This window comes from Pseudorasbora parva, chromosome 8 (genome assembly GCF_024679245.1).
Source record: "Pseudorasbora parva isolate DD20220531a chromosome 8, ASM2467924v1, whole genome shotgun sequence".
NCBI lineage: Eukaryota > Metazoa > Chordata > Actinopteri > Cypriniformes > Gobionidae > Pseudorasbora > Pseudorasbora parva.
This window is the reverse complement of record NC_090179.1, coordinates 46368400-46389969: the sequence shown is the minus strand read 5'-3', so window position 1 is coordinate 46389969 and position 21570 is coordinate 46368400. Positions and strand designations below refer to the sequence as shown.

Genomic DNA, 21570 nt, shown 5'->3' with positions numbered 1-21570 from the left:
GAAGGAACTGACATCTCAGACATCAAAAATAAATGTTAACAAGAAAAAAATATTTTTGGATGGCTCTTGTTTTCTTGGACTTTTTCTTAATGACTTTTGAAATGTAAGATAAAAAATGGCAACAAAAATATATTAAAAATAAATAAAAACAGTATTGTTGATGAAATAAAAACACACGGTTGATGAAAATTCAGTTAATTCTGTGAAAAATCTGTATCTCAATCAAAAAAAAAGAAAGAAGAAAGAAAAATAGTATAAGAAGTAAGAAAAGCTGTTTTGTCTTACCAATTGATATTTCACACTCTTGAAATCACATCACCAGATACGAAACAGATAGTCCAAGCAACGTGCACACAGCAACAGACAAGGACAATTCCACAATGACAATCTCAATCGCTGGAGCTCAGCATATACACATTCACTTGCATATACACAAAGAAAAGAGAGAGATAATCCAAAAAACAAAAAGGAAAGAATTGAAAAAAAATAATTGTAAACACGTTGATTCAGATGTCTTCAGGGAAATCATCTCGTTCTCATACTCAAATGTATCTACACGCAATCATGTTTGATACAACGCACTTCCCAAAGGTTCAAGCTCAATTTGCAGTTTTTTTAATCTCTTATTAGAGCTCTGCAACCTAAACATAGTCACTTGAATTCTCCCTTAAACCAATCTCTAGGGGGGTGGGACTAACCTCTATTTCAACCAATCTGCATTCTCAGATTACTCTGACTAGTTTCAATTTGCATATAACAAAAATATTTGTAAGTATCAATTTCTCTTATTAATTGAAGTACATTTTGAGTTAATAACATTCTTTTTCTCCATATAAAGCATGATAGATTTTTTTTCTCAAGATTCTATTTTTAACCCTTTAGTGGCCTGGATTACATTAGGGTATACAATTGCTGCCATACCGCAGTAATGAGATGGCTACTGTGGTGTTGAGCTCATCACTGCACTTTGTTTTGTGTATTTTTGTATTTTATTTCTTTTTTGCTGGTGTGATATGAACTATAAATATACATAGTTAATGCTAACATGCATCACATGTAAAAAAAATACACAGTTAAATATTACAAAAATATTTTAAGCTGTAAAAACAGTTTTATGATTAGCAGTGTTCATTGTACAGTTTGACTGCAGCGGGAAGCAAAGACCTGCGGTATCTCTCCTTCACACACTGAGGAGGGAGCAGTCTGTCACTGAAGCTGCTCCGCAGAGCTGACAGTGTGTCCTGCATAGGGTGGGACTCATGGACCAGCATTGATGACAGTTTCGCCAGGACCCTTCTGTAACCCACATGCCGTATAGAGGGTGAAGAGGGAGGGCATGAGCACCATGCCCTGAGGGACACCCACACTGCAGGTCATGGAATCAGACACACAGTCATAGGCTCTCACAAACTGGGAACTGTTTGTCAGGTAGTCCAAAATCCACTCAGCCAGATGTAAGTCCACTCCAGACCGTGCAAGCTTGTCTCCCAGAAGCACTGGCTGTATGGTGTTGAACATGTTTGAGAAGTTAACAAATAGAATCCTCACAGTGCTGCCGGGCTTCTCCAGGTAAGTTAGAGCACGATGTAATAAGAAGATCACAGCATCCTCCACTCCGGTCCCAGGTCTTTAGGCAAACTGCAGTGGGTCCATCGCTAAGCTCACCTTCAAGCGGAGGTGGCTCAGGACCAGTCTCTCCAATGTCTTCATCAGATGTGACGTGAGAGCCACCGGCCTGAAGCTGCTGAAGTCCTTAGCGTGCAGTGTCTTGGGCACTGGTACTAAACAGGAGCTCTTCCATAACTGTGGTATTACCCTCAGCTTTAGGCTCAGACTGAAGACATGTCCAATAATCCCTGGAACCTGGAGCTGAAGCCGTCTGGTCCAGCTGCTTTCCGTGCTTTGATCCTTCTCAGCTCTTTTCTCACCTGGGCCGATGTGAAGGTCAGGGGCAGTGTGATAGGGCATGTGAGTCCGTGGAACAATGATGAGGTGTAGAGATGTGTATGGCCAGAGGTCATACCCATTGGTATCACCAGCTCAGTCCACTCAGTAATGTTGAAGCAGTCCCTTAGAGCCTCCTCACTCTCAGTAGTCCATCTCTTCACCAGACGGGGCTCCACAGGCTTCATGTGCACTACAGGTCTATACACATGATGTAGCTGGACAATGTTGTGGTCAGCTCTGCCAAGGGGAGGGAGGGGGTGAGTGGGAGTATACCTTATTGGAGTTTACATAAAATAAATCCAGTGTTTTATTGTCTCTGGTGGGACAGTTGACATACTGTGTAAATGTTGAAGTCACCAGAGAACAGGAAGAGAGCCTGTGGGTGCTGTGTCTGCAGGCTGCTGGTAACTAAGAGAAGTGTATCACAGGCAGTGTCTGCTTTAGCAGAGTGGGAGACATACACAGCTATAACCTGTGCTATAGCTATAGATGTGTACCAGTTTGCCTATAAGCAAGAACGCAGCACTGATGACGCAATTCTATGCATCTCTCACTTTATTTCTAAACACCTCGAAAACATAAACGCTTATGCTAGAATCTTGTTTGTCGACTTTAGTTCAGCTTTTAACACAGTCCAAACTCATGTGCTTTTAGAGAAGCTTAAAAACATGAACGTTAATACTATCTTAATTAAATGGTTTTATTCTTTTTTAAACAACAGGGCACAGCAAGTGAGGGTCAACAGGACACTATCGGAGGTCAAATACTGTAACACAGGAGTTCCTCAAGGTTGTGTAGTGTCACCAATACTGTTTACATTGTACACCAATGACTGTAGGAAATTTCACGTTAACAACTATATAATGAAATTTGCAGATGATACCGCGATCTTGAGCCTTTTATACAAGGATGTAGACTCCTCTATGTTCCAAGATGAAATAGATACATTCGTTAAATGGTGTGACAGAAATTATCTATTTTTAAACATTCATAAAACAAAGGAGATGGTCTTTGACCCGAGGAAAGTTACAGACCACAAGCCAGTGGTCATTAAAAACCAGGAAGTAACTCAGGTGTCCTCATACAAATACTTAGGTGTCCACATCGATAATCTTCTCTGCTGGAATACACATGTTGATAACCTGTGCAATAAACTGCAGCAGAGGCTTTATTTTCTGCGGCGATTAAGGTTGTATGGAGTGAGCAGTCAGATCATGATGATCTTCTACCGTGCAATATTGGAGAGTGTCATCAGATATGGAATTAGTGCTTGGTTTGGCAACTTAACACTAAAACTGAAAAACAAGCTTGCCAACATGCACAAAACGGCTATGAAAATTATAGGAAGGAGAGACTATGAGCCTATTCAGACCCTGTATGATCAGACAATTATGAAACAGGCTATGAAAATTAAATCTGATCTTAAACATCCCCTCTTCCTTGAATACGAAACCCTGCCATCAGGAAGAAGACTCCGGGTACCAAAATGTAAAACGAATCGCTTAAAATTATCATTTGTGCCAGCCTCCATTAAGCTGCTGAACAATGTAAAATAGAGCTGTGTCCAAAGGGAAAGAGGAAGAAAGGAAAATAAAGAACTTTATATATGATTCCGGTGCTATTAGGGCAACGTGCAATAAACATATAAGCACTTTAGCACATGCACTTTCATTCATGGACCTGAGTTGTCAATAATGTGTTTTTTTTTTTTTTTTTTTTATGAATTACCTTTGCCTTATGCCCAAGCAGTATTTGTGTGATCTGTGATGTCTGTGGTGTTTTTTATGTTTGTGATGTTCTTTTAAGAAGCAACTATGCACTGTGCCCAAGCAGAATTTCCCCTCGGGGACAATAAAGTAACCAAACCAAACCAAAACGTCCGTGAACTCCCGTGGCAGTTAATATGTCCTCATGCTAACCACTAACAGGTCAATGTCCCTTTTACACAGTACCATTTACACTGAACAATGGCCTGGCTTACACCATATCTCACTAACAAACACAGCCAGACCTCCTCCTTTCCTCTTTCCATTGTCCTCAGTCCTGTCTGCCTGACACAGATGAAAATAATCCAATGAAATGGTGGAGTCTGGGATGTGTGGGGTTAACCAGGTTTCCAAAAACACAATTACGCAACACTTTCTATACTCCCACTGATGTCGGGTAAGCGCCACCAGCTTGTCAATCTTATTGGGAAGAGATCTCACCTTACTCATGATAATGAAGGAGGCCAAGCTCACGTGCCTATCGATGAGACCTATCGATGATCGAAATGAAAAATTGACAAAAATGCCCATCCCTATGTCTAACACTTGAAGACTGCTCTGTCAAGCCCTCGTCATCATTGAGGTACCTGGGTGTGCTCTTTGATACCAATCTTTCATTTGAAAGCCACATTTCTAGCATCTGTAAAACTGCATACTACAAAATGTAGGCTAGTGTATATTATATATACATATACATACACACACACATACAGGTCCTTCTCAAAAAATTAGCATTTTGTGATAAAAGTTCATTATTTTCCATAATGTAATGATAAAAATTAAAATTTCATATATTTTGGATTCATTGCACACCAACTAAAATATTTCAGGTCTTTTATTGTTTTAATTCTGATGATTTTGGCATACACATCATGAAAACCCAAAATCTCAAAAAATTAGCATATCATGAAAAGGTTCTCTAAACGAGCTATTAACCTAATCACCTGAATCAACATCTGAATCAACTAATTAACTCTAAACACTAGGGCTGTAACGATATGCGATATGAAATCGAAATCGCAATACGCAGGTCCACGAACCTGTATCGCGATGTGAGAAGGCAGAATCGCGATACACCCCTTCCAACTCCCAGAATTATCCTTCCTGTCCAGGTCCAACAGGTTCTTTGCACACCAGAAGCGTGTCTGACGCGGTATAGGGCCTCCTGTATTGATGTACAGGAGGCCCTATACTTCATGTTAAATATATATTGCCTATTGGTACCGCAAAGAAAACGTCGGCAGTAGCCTATTGACCATACAGATATATGGTATTGACGGCAAAATAGGCTACAGAATACTGTACAGAATAAAACTGTTTTGTCCCCCCCATATCGAGGTTTGTATCGTACCGTGGGTCAAAAATCGTGATACGAACCGAATCGTGGGTTTGGTGTATCGTTACAGCCCTACTAAACACCTGCAAAAGATTCCTGAGGCTTTTAAAAACTCCCAGCCTGGCTCATTACTCAAAACCACAATCATGGGTAAGACTGCCGACCTGACTGCTGTCCAGAAGGCCATCATTGACACCCTCAAGCGAGAGGGTAAGACACAGAAAGAAATTTCTGAACGAATAGGCTGTTCCGAGAGTATCAAGGCACCCAGAGTATCCCAGAGTTCCCAGAGTATAGAGGCACTAGGATGAGATGCGCTCCAGTTCACGAGCAATGCGAGTGGCCGCGAGGGCGCCTGCACGGTTAGTAAAATATGCAGCCGAGAATGATTCACAGCGTTTGACTCGCGCTGCTGAGCCTCTCCCGGCAGAGAGTTCAAGCATCTGTGGACTCGTTCCTTCAGCTCTGGCCATCTTGCTTTCAGTCCGCGATCAGCTTTTTGGTTTTCTTCATTACAGTTAAAGTAACGTCTGCTTTTCTCTAGTTCACAAGTTTCTCACTTCAAACTTTCTTTCTTCTGCTCCGTTATCCACAGCGCGCGCGGCTCGCGCCCTGCTTCTGCCCTAATGCGACTTTTAGTCCAGTGCGACTTATGTTATTTTCCTCTTCATGACGCATATTTTGACTGATGCGACTCATACTCCGGAGCGACTTATAGCCTGAAAAATGCGGTAAGCACTGCATTGCAATACTTGCATTTTGCCCCGTCACTCTCATTTTTAAAGTGCTCCCACGCTTTCTTTGCCCGCTTCATTGCCCGCTTAGAAAGCTGGTCATGACTTCTTCTTGTGGATATTACAAATGTCTGGGAGCGCTCTGGCGGTCTCTAGGGGTGCAAAAATATATTACCACTAAATTCAAGGCACGTCATTGACACCACTTAACCGAGCAAAATGTTTCACTCGGTTACGCAATTTTTAACGGTTAATCGGTCAATCGGTTAACCATGGACACCCCTAACATATACCAGCCCATGTTCAAAGCCAGGTGTTAACATGGACCTGCACAGCCAAATCATCAGAAGTTCTGCAGGTATTGTGAAGAAACAAGAAAGGACAATAGTGAAAATGGCAGATCATGGATATAAATGTTATGTTCCAGGCTGTACAGGGGATGTGAGCACTTTTCATTTCCTTCCCACAACTGTAAACAGGCATGGCTGATGTTCAACTAAAACAGGATACAGCAACAGTTTAACGTAACGTTTTTAGTTTGCTCTGACTAGTGTTAATTTTGTTAACAAAAATATGACGAAAAATGTGACTATATGAACATGCAATATTGTTGATGAAAAAAGACAAGACTAAAATTTTGTTTAAAAAAAAAAAACTTTAACAAAATTTCTCCCTTTGATTTTGTCTGGGAAAAAAGAGGAGTGTTTGTGGTTACCAGGTTTAAATTTCAAATTTAAATCCCCAATAAGAGCTTTTCTGTTATAGAACACATATTTTATCTGGTGTTTTACTTCCAATTTGCAATCTGGCAACCATATTGCAAATTGTCTCTCTTGTGCACAGTGATCTGAAAACACCAATAAACAAATATGCTGCATTTCAACAACTCCATTTTAGATTTTCTGCTTAAAGTGTCATTCAATCGATCTGAGTTCTGTCACGATTAACTAATCGCTTGTGCTGTTCGTGCGACTGAATCTGCCATCAAACCTCCTCAGTGATGAACTGTAGGGCTAATAAATCCAAGTATGAATTTCTTGACTATTTCCGATTGTGTTTGCTGAATAACTGCACTTGAGTGAGCTACTAAAATGAGCATTGCAGTAAAACATTAGAGAAGAGCTCAACATTATTATTCATGACCCTTTCAAATAAGGTAATAACAGCCCCTTTATAAGGACAAAGCCTAGGGTTGTAAATGGACAGGATGGGAGTATTTTGCCTTTACATAAGCCATATACCTTCTATGTAGATTTCATTGTATCAATGCACTTTATGGAACCTTTATTGAGGCTTAATGAACCAACAGTTAAAAAAAAAATTACATTTATAATATTTTATATTAATAAAACACAGGCAGGTTTGGTGATCTGCAAAAGCCACATCTGTACTCACACTTTGGCTGCATTTACACTTGGCCTTACCATGCCATCACCGTGATCTGATCAAGCAGATTGGATCATTAGGCAATCAGAACATGGCGCGTTTACATTTGTTCACATCAAGTGGCCTCTGTATCCGGATAACTGATTTCTGTTTCCCGTACAATATTTAAATGAGGTCTGTGGCTCCTCTGGTGCGCTTGAAAGGCACAACTTTCAATTTAGCCTCTATGGCAGTGCACACAGCACTGAATTTATTCAACAAAAGTACAAACGATCACCAATAGAATACGTAAAGGGGTGGTTCCGTGTTTTTTTTCTAGGCTTGGTTGTGTTTATGGAGCACAGTATAAAATGTCTTAATACTTCTTTTTTTAAACGCCGTATTTTTCTTATATTTTACCTTTACTCCACACCGCTGTTTCCACTGTCCTTTGAACGGCTCGTTTGCTTCCTGCTTTTATGAAGCCCATTCCTTTAAAAAAACGCAATGGTCTTAGATTGGTTAGATGGCCAAATGTAGTGTCCTGTATTTTTATTGGCTGAAGTGTCAAGCACAGGTTGTACGGAAACACCACGCCCCTTACCATTACGGGCAGAAGTCACATCTGCGGAGACTAGCAAGGGTTTATAATGTCAGCAACCCAGGAAGAAGCTCGTTGTAGTCCCAACTGGCATAAATTTATAAGACAATATCTCCGTTTGCATTGAACTTTCAGCGCTGTAACTTTGCAGATACTGTTTATGCTCAAGCAGCAACATTACACACTAACTAAAGTTAAAAAAGTGAAATCGGATGCAACCAGCCCTTTAATCTACCATTTTAAGTTTCCCAACATTAATCTTGAATGATGAAAATATATCTCTGAACATCTGAATGTAGATCCGAGGGCTGGATTACGTTTACATTACACTGAGATCAGATCACAATGCGTCCTCTACTACCTCTGGACCAGGACACACTGATTGGATAACCTCCAGATTAGAAGCGTGTTTACTCTTGTCTTTTCAATGTGAACAACATCCGGATATAGGTCACATGGTAATGCCAAGTGTAAACGCAGCCTTAGGTTGCCATAAAAACAGAGGGAGAACTATAACAAGCATCTCTCCCAACCTCGCACCTTGAACACAGATTTGCTTTCTTTCATACAGGCTTATCTGCTTTCATGTACAAAATCTACATATTAAATCACATTCACTCCGAGTTTTTATAGTAAAGATGATCTTACCAAAGTCCCTCCAGTTTACAGTGAGGATTCTCCACTACAGCAGGGAGCATCTTCACTCCTGAGTCTCCTATATTATTCAATGACAGATCCAGTTCTCTCAGGTGTGAGGGGTTTGATCTCAGAGCTGAAACCAGAGCAGCACAACCTTCATCTGTAATATTGCAATCATTCAACCTGTAGAGAACAATGACACACTCTTCACTCTCTCAGATCAGACAAACAGATAAGATCAACACAGACTATTATTAAAACAAACACAGATTACAGATCACGTTTGATGTAAGTGAGATGTACCATGTTATTTGTGTGTGTGTGTGTGTGTGTGTGTGTGTGTGTGTGTGTGTGTGTGTGTGTGTGTGTGTGTGTGTGTGTGTGACCTGGTAATCCCTACGTTATGGGGACAAAATGTCCCCACAAAGATGGCAATATCCGAAATCCTTGTCCTTGTGGGGACATTTTTAGGTCCCCATGAGGAAAACATCTTATAAATCAGACAGAAGGAGTTTTTTTGAGAAAGTAAAAAAGCAGAATGTTTCCTGTGATGGGTAGGTTTAGGGGCAGGGGCAGTGTAAGGGGATAGGATGTACGGTTTGTCCAGTATGAAATCCATTACGCCTATGGAAAGTCCCCATAAAACATGGAAACACGACCGTGCGTGTGTGAGTGTGAGTGTGAGTGTGTGTGAGAGAGAGAGAGAGAGAGAGAGAGAGAGAGAGAGAGAGAGAGAGAGAGAGAGAGCTTATATAAAAACTGATTCAAATTATCACATTAAATGATATGTAAGGACCACAGAAACAAAATGGATGGTGAAGGGGGGGGATTCTGAAATCCACTGCCGCTTCAATATACCTGTATATATTCATATCCTAATTAACTTCATAATCAAAATCTTAATTCATATTTATCTTCCTATATTTCCTATATGTCAGGAGTGGAGTAACAGCGTTTGCTCACTTAGCCCGGCTTACAGATATGAAATATGGATTTGTCTTTCATTTAATTTATTATGTTTATTCCTTTTATATTTCCTTTTACTGAAACACTAAAGACTCAAGATGAATATTGCCTGTACTATTGTGTGTCCCTCTCACTGAAAGAAAGCACATGTTATCAGTATGTTTTGGTAAGAACTAGTTAGAACTGGAGCTTAATCAGCTCCAACCTTGGAGAGACTGTGTATCTGTGTATGTGCGCAATATTCTGTGTTACAGATCAGAATGGTGTACAATGGGCACCCTAAGAGATGGGTGGACTTGTTGTTCTGGGCAAGCTGGCGCCTGCTCCAGATCTGGAAGGTCACTACGGGCCTAATTCTGGGGTGAAAGCATCAACAAGTGACACGTCAGTGGAAACATGCATCAGATTAACTGACTTGAGTGGAAATTTACCATGACTGTGCATTGTCTCTGAGCCAATCAGAACCATCCACATCGCAGTAAGGACGTGGATAAGACCTTGAAAATGGTATAACTGTTGGGACAATTGTATGTAATATAGGGCGAGGCAACGAGACGGTGAGAGAGGGAGCGCGGCCTACGAACTCCTTGTGAGACTTGAAGCTGGCTTCTGCTTTTGAAACTGCAAACTATTCTTAAGTAAATTTTTCTTTTATTTAATTGGAATCCTGACTCTGTCTTCATTTCTTCACTACTGGTCCTGGGTCATAAGCTGTTAACCCCTAACAGTTTTTTTTACCAGTTTTTTTAATTGGGTAAAAGGGTGCCCATTGTACACCATTCTGATCTGTAACACAGAATATTGCGCACATACACAGATACACAGTCTCTCCAAGGTTGGAGCTGATTAAGCTCCAGTTCTAACTAGTTCTTACCAAAACATACTGATAACATGTGCTTTCTTTCAGTGAGAGGGACACACAATAGTACAGGCAATATTCATCTTGAGTCTTTAGTGTTTCAGTAAAAGGAAATATAAAAGGAATAAACATAATAAATTAAATGAAAGACAAATCCATATTTCATATCTGTAAGCCGGGCTAAGTGAGCAAACGCTGTTACTCCACTCCTGACATATAGGAAATATAGGAAGATAAATATTAATTAAGATTTTGATTATGAAGTTAATTAGGATATGAATATATACAGGTATATTGAAGCGGCAGTGGATTTCAGAATCCCCCCCCTTCAATGGTTATTAAGAATGAACTAATCTTGTTCTTCATGTGTCAAAGTCCTGACTGTGCTGAGACTGAGATTGTTTAAATTAAAGAGTGTTTAATGTTGATTGTATCACTTTACTAAGGAGCCACTCATGTGTTCAATAATTTACAGATCAATCACTCAATCACCTCAACTCAAAAAGAGACTGAACACTTTAACACAGAAAAAGATTATTTCTTACACTTCATTTAAACACTTGTGAAATTAAATTTAATGAAGGGTAATCATGTCGACTCCCAATTGTTTTAATTAATGTAATTAGTGCTGTCATGATTCCTCAAGTACTCAATAAAAAAATGGCTTTCAATGCTGTTCAAAACAAGTAATTGCTTAAACTGTAACACCTAACATCTAGATCAATATCCCTAAAAATCATCATTGTAAAAGCGCTATATAAATAAAGTTGACTTGACCAGCGACAAAACAATGGTACCTGCACTCTTTACATAAACGCACAATTTATATATATAATCTGAGACTTCAGATGTCAGGCCCACTGAAGTGCCTTGAAACGTGCCACATTATTCAGTGTGTTGACGTAATTTCCCCTGTTAGCAGCTCCTCCCCCTTTTTGAAACAGCCAATAGCGTTTTGTTAATATACAGTTTGACTAGAGAGCAAGAGCGGACCTTTCTGTTTGGTAAAGCCAGTTTCCTCTAACACTGTTTACCATCATAATCTCCTCCATATCGCTTTGAAATTCAGCATTCTGTGCAGAATTCAAATGGGTCGATATGTTTGTTGTCTGCGTGGACTCGCGAATATGATCCTCTCATGTCTGTAGTCTAAATTTAGACCAGAGCCGTTGGGGTGTGTGCGCTGCTGCAGTGTGTGAAACTAACGTGAAATCAGGCTTCATTCGCCTCAACTGAAAGCATATTTACACTGAATCATTTCCTATCACATATATAGTGCCTTTCACCATGTAGATATTAGTAAATGTGTGTTAACAACTGACCGATTTCAGCCGCAGCTTCAGCAGCGTAGGGGCTTTAGATTCTAGACAGCATTTTGATTGGACAGAAGATTTGACGAGAAAGTGAAGTCTGCGATGATGTCACTAAAATCTAAGATTCGTTTTAAAGGAAATGAGAGACTGTAAGTTTTGAATGCTCATATCTCCTGAATGCAAATTTTGTCATAGTTTTGGAACATACCAGTTTCATAACTTTAAGGCTAATACAGTCATACTATAAGCTAAAAAACTTCCGTCGACGACACAGCTAACCAAGCTGTATTGAAGTTACCGTAACTCTTCAACCCTTTGCACTATCATAATAATTTAAATTGCTCCTGAAAGTAGTTCAATGTTTTAGTTCAAATACCACTGTTCCCTTTCGGGGAACTCGAGCTGCGTCGAAACGCTGTGAGAACGCCTCTGCCTTAATGCTTCGTGAAGCGCCTGTAGAACCATTCCATCGGAAAAAAGATTGATCGTCGGCGTGATGACGTCATCGACCGGAAGCTATAAAGCGTCCGTGAAACAAACAGGAACTAGCTTCTGAGCCTTCAGCAAGCGATCTGTGTGAACCTGTCTGTCTATTTGGTGTTTTTGTCTGTCTATTGAAAGAGATTTTCCACCCTTTTGTTAAATATTCCTATTTACAAAAAAAGAGAAAATAAAATAGATAGAATTATGGCGAGTGAAAGCAGTCAGTTTAAGAGGTGTGTTCATCCCTGCCCTCGCTACATCACGGGTGGGGATACACACTCTCTGTGCGTTGCCTGCTTGGGAGCGCAGCATGCCCAGGCAGCCCTCGAGGGGGCTGCTTGCGAGCACTGTGAGAAGCTACCACTGAGAACGCTGCGCTCCCGCCGGGCACTCTTCGAGGAGGGTGCCTCGGCTCGTGTTCCCCGCGGCTCTGGTCCCGCTGCTGCCGAGGCAGAGCGGAGACTGCAGTCGTGGGGTTCACAATTGGATGTTGCAGAGGGGTTTGAGACGGGCGCTGCCTTATCTCTGCCCTCACCTGCTCCATCCAGCGGCTCTTCTCGGGGCTTGGAAGCACGCATTGCGGTTTCTTCCCCCCCGAGAGAGTCGCCGGTGCTCCAACTATCCAGCTCCGAGGAGGTGGACGTTGAGAGCATCGCAACTGAAGATTCGCCACTTCAGTCCCTTGCAAGTGAGGAGCTCGTTGAGGTTTTGACGCGAGCTGTGGCCAGATTAAATATTGACTGGCCCATTGAGAGATCAGAGGCAGGAAGAAAGAGGTCTAGTAAATTAGATGAGAGATTCCTGCCCGCTCGCGCTTCAGAACCTCAGCGACGGGGCCTGCCGTTCTTCCATGATTTGCACACCGAGGTGGCAAAGTCATGGAAGAGACCGGCGTCATATCGTGTGTTCAGCCCTCAGACTTCGGTCTACAGCAACATCTTGGGGCTGAAGCACTACGGTTATGGGGCGATGCCAAAGGTAGAAGAGACGCTTGCGAGCCATCTCTCGCCTTCCTCGGCATCGTCCCTGAAGGCCCCGACTTTGCCCACCAGACCATTAAAAACAACGTCGGCACTGGTGGGCAAAGCGTATTTGGCGGCAGGTCAGGCTGCTGCATGCCTGCATACAATGGCTATAATGCAGGCTTATCAGGCTGACCTGCTTAGGGACCTAGATGGACGTGATGAAGTGGGGGGTGATGTGATCAATGAGCTACGTACATCAGCTGATCTTGCTCTCCGGGCCACCAAGGAGACGGCCAGATGTGTTGGCCGCTCTATGGCAGCCTTGGTGGCTACGGAGAGGCATTTGTGGCTCAACCCCACTGAAATCAAGGAGAGGGAGAAAAGCTTTCTGCTTGATGCGCCGCTGTCTCCTGGCGGCCTCTTCGGTGACGCAGTACACACTGTCACCGAGAGGTTCCAGGAGTTAAAGAAACAAGCTGCGGCGCTAAAGCAGTTTCTCCCTCTCCGTGTCCAGGTCCCTGGGGCTGCGGCCGATACCAGGCAGCCCAAGCCGAGTACGAGCTCCGCTCACAGGGCGCAGCAGAAACAGAGCGTCGCCACCCGAACTCCCCCTCAGCGTGGGGACGAGGGGCGGCGCTCTCAGGCGAGGTCTTCGAGGGGCAGGACTGATCTGAGGACTGTCCTGATCGCCAAGAAGGCCTCGTCGAAGCGTTCCTGAAGCCAGAAGCATCAGGACGCTGAGGGTGGTTCCCCCCGTAGGGAAACGGTGCTTACCCCTGCCTACGGTACCCGTTTCCCTGCGACCCGTACCCGCCGCAATGCCGGGGCGCAGTCGGTCTCCGCGGGCCACCCGAGGGTGGTCCGCGCCCCCTTCGGGGGGCCCCCGAGCAGTCAAGTCAGTCGTTCCCTGCCGGTCCGCCGCTTCAGGGCACTGTGCTTGTTGCTCAAAGTACACCAGAGGCCAGCCTCGAGAGGCTGGTTCCCTTAGTAGATTTTCTAGACGAGTGGAAACGTCTATTAAATATATCTCATTGGGTCCTGCAGATAATAGAGAAGGGGTACGCCATTCAATTCAGAAGTCGGCCACTTCCTTTCAGCGGTGTCCTACCTACAGAGGTGGGCCCGGAGCAGGCTCTGGTAATGGCACAAGAAGTAGAGACACTCCTGCAAAAAGGGGCTATAGAGAGGGTTCCCCCTCCCAGCAGGGAGTCTGGCTTTTACAGCCGTTACTTCATCGTGCCGAAGAAGGATGGGAGCTTACGCCCGATATTAGATCTGCGACTATTAAATCGCTCGGTGGCCAAGCTCAAATTCAAGATGCTTACACTCAGACAGATTGTAGCGCAGATCAAGTCGGAGGATTGGTTTGTCACCATAGACCTCAAAGATGCGTATTTTCATGTCTCCATCCTTCCACATCACAGGAAGTTCCTGAGGTTTGCCTTCGGGGGAGAGGCATACCAATATCGAGTACTTCCCTTCGGTCTAGCACTGTCACCCCGCACGTTCACCAAGTGTGTGGATGCAGCTCTGGCGCCGTTGCGTCTGCAGGGCATCCGCATACTGAACTATATCGACGACTGGCTGATTCTAGCGAATACAGAGCAGATGGCGGTTCAGCATCGAGATGCTGTTCTCGCCCATATGTCGAAGCTGGGGTTGAGGCTGAACGCCAAGAAGAGTGTGCTTTCTCCGGCTCAGAGAACCACTTTTCTAGGTGTGAACTGGGATTCGGTAATTATGCGGGCGCAATTATCGCCAACACGCATAACATCGATCCTGGCAGCAGTCAAAGAACAGAAGCTAGGCCGGGCCGTCACTGTGAAACAGTTCCAGAAACTGTTAGGTCTCATGGCAGCAGCGTCCAACGTGATACCTTTTGGCCTACTGTACATGAGGCCACTGCAGTGGTGGCTCAAAACAAAAGGGTTCTCCCCGAGGGGAAATCCGCTCCGCACGATCAAAGTCACGCGGCGATGCCTACGTGCTCTGGTCATGTGGAAAAACCCGGGGTTTTTATCTCAGGGTCCCGTGTTGGGGGCTCATGTTCGTCGCGTAATGCTAACGACAGACGCCTCTCTCACGGGCTGGGGGGCGACCATGAGTGGTCGCTCGTCCCAGGGTCTATGGCAGGAACATCAGCGGCACTGGCACATAAATCGGTTAGAGATGCTCGCAGTGTTTCTTGCATTGAAACAGTTCCTGCCCGACCTCAGGGGCCACCATGTGTTAGTCAGGTCAGACAACACATCGGTGGTCGCCTACATAAATCACAAGGGGGGTCTGAGGTCCCGTCCGCTGGACAAATTGGCACATCGGATCCTCCTGTGGGCCCAGGGGAAATTGCTGTCAATCAGGGCAGTATATATCCCCGGGGTCCTGAATCAGGAAGCAGACAGCCTGTCGAGGCAGGGGCCGAGGCCCGGGGAATGGAGACTCCACCCAGAGGTGGTGGAGCTCCTATGGAAGGTTTATGGGAAAGCGGAAATAGACCTATTTGCTTCGGCAGAGAACTCCCACTGCCCGCAGTGGTTTTCTCTGACCCATCCGGCCCCGCTGGGGCTGGATGCCATGGTACAGGAGTGGCCGAGGCTGCCTCTGTACGCCTTCCCCCCGATTGTCTTGCTTCCAGGAGTTCTGGAGAGGGTACGCCGGGACGGGGCCCAGGTACTTCTAGTGGCTCCGTACTGGCCGACCCGAGTATGGTTTTCGGACCTGATATCTCTCCTGGAAGGCTCTCCGATGGAGATTCCGACCAGGAGGGATCTACTCTCTCAGGCGGGCGGGAGATTCCTGCACCCACGCCCGGAGATGTGGAAACTGTGGGCCTGGCCTCTGAGGGGGCTAGGCTCATAGAGGAAGGTCTCTCGGCCGAGGTCGTAGAGACCATCCTTCACTCCAGAGCTCCGTCCACGAGGAAACTGTACGCTCTGAAATGGAAACTTTTCTCAGCATGGTGCAGAGAACGCCAGTGGGACCCAGTTAACTGCCCGGTTGGTACAGTGCTGGAGTTTCTGCAGGCAAGGTTCTCGGCAGGGTTGACCCCCTCCACAATAAAGGTGTACGTGGCGGCCTTGGGTGCCTTCCACGTCCCTTTGGGTGGAGTGTCTTTGGGAAGACACCCTCTGATTACACGTTTCCTCCGTGGCACTTTAAGGTTGAGGCCTGTGATGCACTCGAGGGTCCCAGCATGGGACTTAGCCATTGTTTTACAGGGCTTGTCCGAGCCTCCATTCGAACCCTTGGAGGAGGTTTCGGATAAGTTCCTTACCCTCAAGACGGTATTCCTTTTGGCTATTTCATCTCTCAAAAGAATAGGAGATATTCAGTCCCTGTCTGTAGGGCCCTCATGTTTAGAGTTTGCGCCTGGGATGGTGAAAGCATTTCTGCATCCCAGGCCGGGTTATGTCCCCAAGGTTCCTACGAGCCCACGGGGCCCCATCACTCTTCAGGCGTTCTGTCCTCCTCCTTTAACGACGTCAGACCAGGAAAGATTGAATCTGCTGTGCCCTGTTAGGGCGCTAGATACTTATGTCCACAGAGCTGCCCTGTGGAGGAAAACTGATCAGCTGTTTGTCTGTTTCGGGCCCCCTAAGAAAGGGGCCCCAGTATCTAAGCAGAGAATGAGCAAGTGGGTGGTCGAGGCAATCTCACTTGCTTATGAGGCGGCCGGGCAGCCGTCTCCACTGGCTGTCCGGGCGCATTCTACAAGGGGTATGGCTGCTTCTAAAGCACTGTTGTCGGGGGCTTCCCTCCATGACATCTGTAACGCGGCCGGTTGGTCGTCTCCATTAACTTTCGTCAGGTTCTACGAACTAGACCTGACATCTACTGTTGGGGCACAGGTACTCTCGTAACCGTGTGCGCTTCGGCTTCACACATACGAGACACTTGGTCCTATGGCGATGTGGGTATAAGCGTTCTCACAGCGTTTCGACGCAGCTCGAGTTCCCCGAAAGGGAACGTCTCAGGTTACGTATGTAACCCTAGTTCCCTGAGGGAACGAGACGCTGCGTCGCTTTGCCATACTCCCGGCGTGTCCGTGATCACTTACTTCAGGCTTTATCAGAAGTTAGTTCCTGTTTGTTTTCACGGACGCTTTATAGCTTCCGGTCGATGACGTCATCACACCGACGATCGATCTTTTTTCCGATGGAATGGTTCTACAGGCGCTTCACGACGCATTAACGCAGAGGCGTTCTCACAGCGTTTCGACGCAAGGGAACTAGGGTTACATACGTAACCTGAGACGTTTCACACATCATAGTGTGTGTGCGTTTGTGTACATGCGCGCATGCGTTGCATGTGTATGTGTGTCCGTTCCGCATGTGTTTACATGCACTACATTCATGTGTTTACATGCACAACATTCATGTGTTTGCGTGCGTTCATGTGTTTGCATGTTATTCATGTGTTTACATGTATGTGATGTGTACATGAATATGTTGGCATGTGTGTAAGTAATTCTTTTTTATTATTACTTCATTGTTATTTGGTTGTATTTATAACTAAGTTTTTGTTTAGTTTTTTTACCAATTTTGTTTTAACTAATGTACTATTTTATAATGGAAAATACATTTATAAATATATTGTGGGTTTGTAATACAAGCTTGTTTTGTTTTTTTCCCAGTGTGGCTTATACAAAAGCAAACGGGCCCTCCACAATACCACCTCAGAGGGGCCGTGGGGTAAAAAAAAGGCTCCTGAGTGAAAACTCTGCAACACAGTATCACAAAAAGACTTGTATATATGTATTATAGTTTATTCCTCAAGTTGATTCTTTCGTTCAGTGGGTTTTTTTTTTTTTTCAATAAAAAGCAGTAAAATGTATTACCGTTTTCGCATTTTTTGCCTATTTAAATTCTATTTTCAAACTTACCACATACAGTGAGGGTCAATAACTGTAATTTATTGAAAGCCAGTTGTCTTCTAAAAAAATAACACCTTGCACTTGAGGATAGCACATTCTGTTATAATTCTACAGCCAAAAACATAAAATGTGAAAACGCCCCTTTGTAGCTTCAGGTTATAAAGGGTTAACAATAGTCAACCAATCAAAAGTTTGATTCCCTTATTCCATTTTGTTACTTTATGAATAAAGTTAATTAAATTAATATATATAAAAAAGTCTAAATATAAATGTTTACATACATTATAAATGCATATATTTGAAAATAGATTTTGGACACAAATATCGTAAAAACGCGTTCATAGGTCACAAATCAAGTCAGAGATGAGGAGGGTTTAAAAGCTGAAGTGTGACACTCATATTTTATTAAAGCATTAATTTATCAAGTTTAAGTGAGAATTGTTATAATGTTTTAACAGTGATGATTGTTCTCAGTGTTACGTACCAAGCTGATCTAGTAACTGTAACCACAGGGAGCAGCTTCTGAAGAACTTCATCTCCTGTGTTTCCTCTGGCACTGATTGAACATAAAAAAATAAGTGCATAATTAATGATAACAATAATTCATATCATAAAAACCTTCCTAAATACCCTCAAATATTGTTTTTATTAAACTGGTTTATAACGGACACTGGTCTATTAGTCTGCATTTACATTACAACCCTCAGTGTTCAGATCTTTTATGATATTCGAGTTTATTGTCCCGTCCATTGCTATGGTGATCACTGTGTCAACCATCACAGTTTCAGTAGTGACTCCGATCAATAGTTTCGCGGATTCACTCTCAAAATCAGACATCCACCTCTAGGAGTCTCCCTCATATTGATATTGGGAGCGTCTCAAACGGACGGCTGCATCCTAGTGAGGTTGTGTCTTTCCTAGTCCAGTCCTTCTGAGGCTTGTAGACTCCAGTCCTCCTCAGCATTAAACACTGTGTCGCTCTTGTAGACTACGAATGCAATATAGCGAATGACCGTCTGTGTCTCCAGTGGCTCACATTATTGGCAGTTTAGTGTCAAGTTATTCATTTACAGCAAAACCAAAGATAACGTGCCTTCATCTCTGAAAACATTATTTGTATCTTACATTTCATAATAAACTCAGATAAGCTCAGTGCCAACTCGTTCTCCAGCAGGTCTTTTTCATTAATGTGAATGTATGCAAAGGATTGTGGGTGATTGAGCTGAATTAAAGATGCGAAATAAAGGATCCTTTAAACTGAGACGGCCTTCAGAGGTGCTAGGACAGCCTTCATTTGAGAAACACCCACAAATTATGAACAATATCCAAGAAATCAATGATTTAAACACCTCTGATCTCAGTTATCAGGGCTTTGCCCTGATGAAGACCAATTTGGGTCGAAACATGTTGGCTCTTGTATTTTAAAATGACTTAAGCTATACCTAATAAAGGCTTTTTAATTATTTCCTTATCCTTCACCTAACTGAGTGCCTTGGACCTGCCTTTTTTGTCATTCGACTTTTCCCTTTCCCAAGAGCACCTATTACAGACTATTTAACTCCAGCAGAGCGCCGGGTTGAATCTGTTACACCTCTGATCTCAGTGTTTCTCTTTTTTCATAATGTTATAGACTGTAGTGATTGAACTCAGTGTTACTTACTCATAATTTTTGCCTCCAATTAAGCTGTACAGGGTAAACCCCTGCATCGTCTTCTCCGAGGACAACAACACAAAAACTAAAGCTGACCACTGAGATGAGGAGAGTTTCACATCACGTAATCCTCCATCGCTCATATGAGGTTGAGCTTCAGTCACTAGTGAAAGATCACCCAGTTCATTCAGACAGTGAAACAGATTGATGTATTTATCTGGAGCGGGATTCTTACTGATCTTTTCTTTAATATAGTCAACTGTTTTCTCATTTTTGTGAGAGCTGTTTCCTGTCTGTGTCTTTAGTTCTTGTAAGAGACTCTGATTAGACTTCACTGACAGACCCAGAAGGAAACGAAGAAAAAGGTCCAGATGGCCATTTTTACTGTCTAAAGCCTCATCCACAGCTCTCTGGTGGAGATCAGATAGTGAAGCTGTGTCTCCATTAGTTGGTTTGGTAATCTGGTCAAACACATTGATGTTCTTGTTTATAAAGGAGAGATGCACATATAGAGCCGCTAGATGTTCCTGAAGGCTCAGATGAACAAAGCAGAAGACTTTCCCTAGATACAAGCCCAACTCCTCTCTGAAGATCTGAGTGCACAATCCTGAGTACACTGATGCTTCTGTCACATCAATGCCACATTCTCTCAGGTCTTCCTCATAGAAGATCAGGTTTCCTTTCACAAGCTGCTGATACGCCAGTTTCCCCAGTTTGACAATCATGTCTTCATCTTCATCTTTCACTTTCTTGAAAAAACGGGAAAAAAATGTTTTTTTTCTCGTTTTTTTCTTCTCATAGTCCTTCTCATGTTTAATTTTTGTCTGAAGGATCAGGAAGTGTGTGTACATTTGAGTGAGCGTCTTGGGGATCTTTTCTTTCCGTGATTTCCTCAACATCTTCTCCAGAACAGTGGCTGAGATCCAGCAGAAAACTGGGATGTGACACATAATAAAGAGGCTCCTTGATGACTTCAGGTGTGAGATGATCCGGTCGGCCAGACTCTGATCACTGATTCTCTTCCTGAAGTATTCCTCCTTCTGTGGGTCACTGAAGCCTCGTACCTCTGTCACTCGATGGACACACTCAGAGGGGACGAGATCAGCTGCTGCGGGTCTGGAGGTGATCCAGATGAGAGCCGAGGGAAGCAGATTCCCCGCAATGAGGTTCGTCAGCAGCTTGTCCACTGAGGCTGATTCAGTCACATCACACAACCTCACATCGCTCTGAAAATCCAGAGACAGACGACACTCATCCAGACCATCAAAGATGAACAACACTTTATACTTATCACTGGATATTTCCATTTCTTTGGTTTCAGGGAAAAATACATGAAGGAGATCTGAAAGACTGAGTGCTTTGTCCTTCATCAAGTTGAGCTCTCTGAAAGGAAGTGGAAATATGAGCTGGACGTCCTGATTCTGTTTCCCTTCAGCCCAGTCCAGGATGAACTTCTGCACAGAGACTGTTTTTCCAATGCCAGCGACTCCCTTTGTCAGCACAGTTCTGATGGGTTTGTCTTGTCCAGGTAAAGGTCTAAAGATGTCACTGCATTTGATCGCTGTGTCCTCTGTTTCTGCTCTCCTGGACTGTGTCTCAATCTGTCTCACCTCATGCTCATTATTTATCTCTCCACTTTCACTCTCTGTGATGTAGAGCTCTGTGTAGATCTCATTCAGGAGTGTTGGGTTTCCCTGCTTTGATATTCCCTCACACAAACACTCAAACTTCTTCCTCAGATTTGATCTCAATGTGTTGAGGACTTCAGCAGGTTTAGAGTCATGGCTGTAAGATTAAAATACCACATTATTACACAAGTTAGAGAAGTAAATAGCCATAGATTACAAAATTATGGACACAGAACATCATACGGTTTCTGAAATGTGTCAATCATTAATCATGTGTTTGAGTGATGTGTGATGTCATTGCAGCTCCTAAAATTAAACTGCAACAAAAGTCCCACATTTTACCTAAAAGCAGGACACATGTTTTCATTTAAGTCTTGTGGTTGAATCTCAGGCGTGAACACAGTTTTGTTTTTAACTGGTCTGGATTGAAGATTTGACCTTAATTCA

At 43.5% G+C, this 21570-nt stretch overlaps 1 protein-coding gene across 1 annotated transcript in view; it reads right to left on the bottom strand.

The window, feature by feature from the left end:
* Positions 1 to 21570, bottom strand: part of LOC137084907 (NACHT, LRR and PYD domains-containing protein 3-like) — a 61109-nt gene that overhangs the window by 10121 nt on the left and 29418 nt on the right. The window contains exons 6-8 of the mRNA XM_067451463.1: positions 19505 to 21280; positions 18329 to 18400; positions 8398 to 8571 (exon numbers count right to left, since the gene is read on the bottom strand). Coding sequence (XP_067307564.1) covers positions 8398 to 8571; positions 18329 to 18400; positions 19505 to 21280 — 2022 coding nt within the window. The remainder of the gene's footprint in view (positions 1 to 8397; positions 8572 to 18328; positions 18401 to 19504; positions 21281 to 21570) is intronic.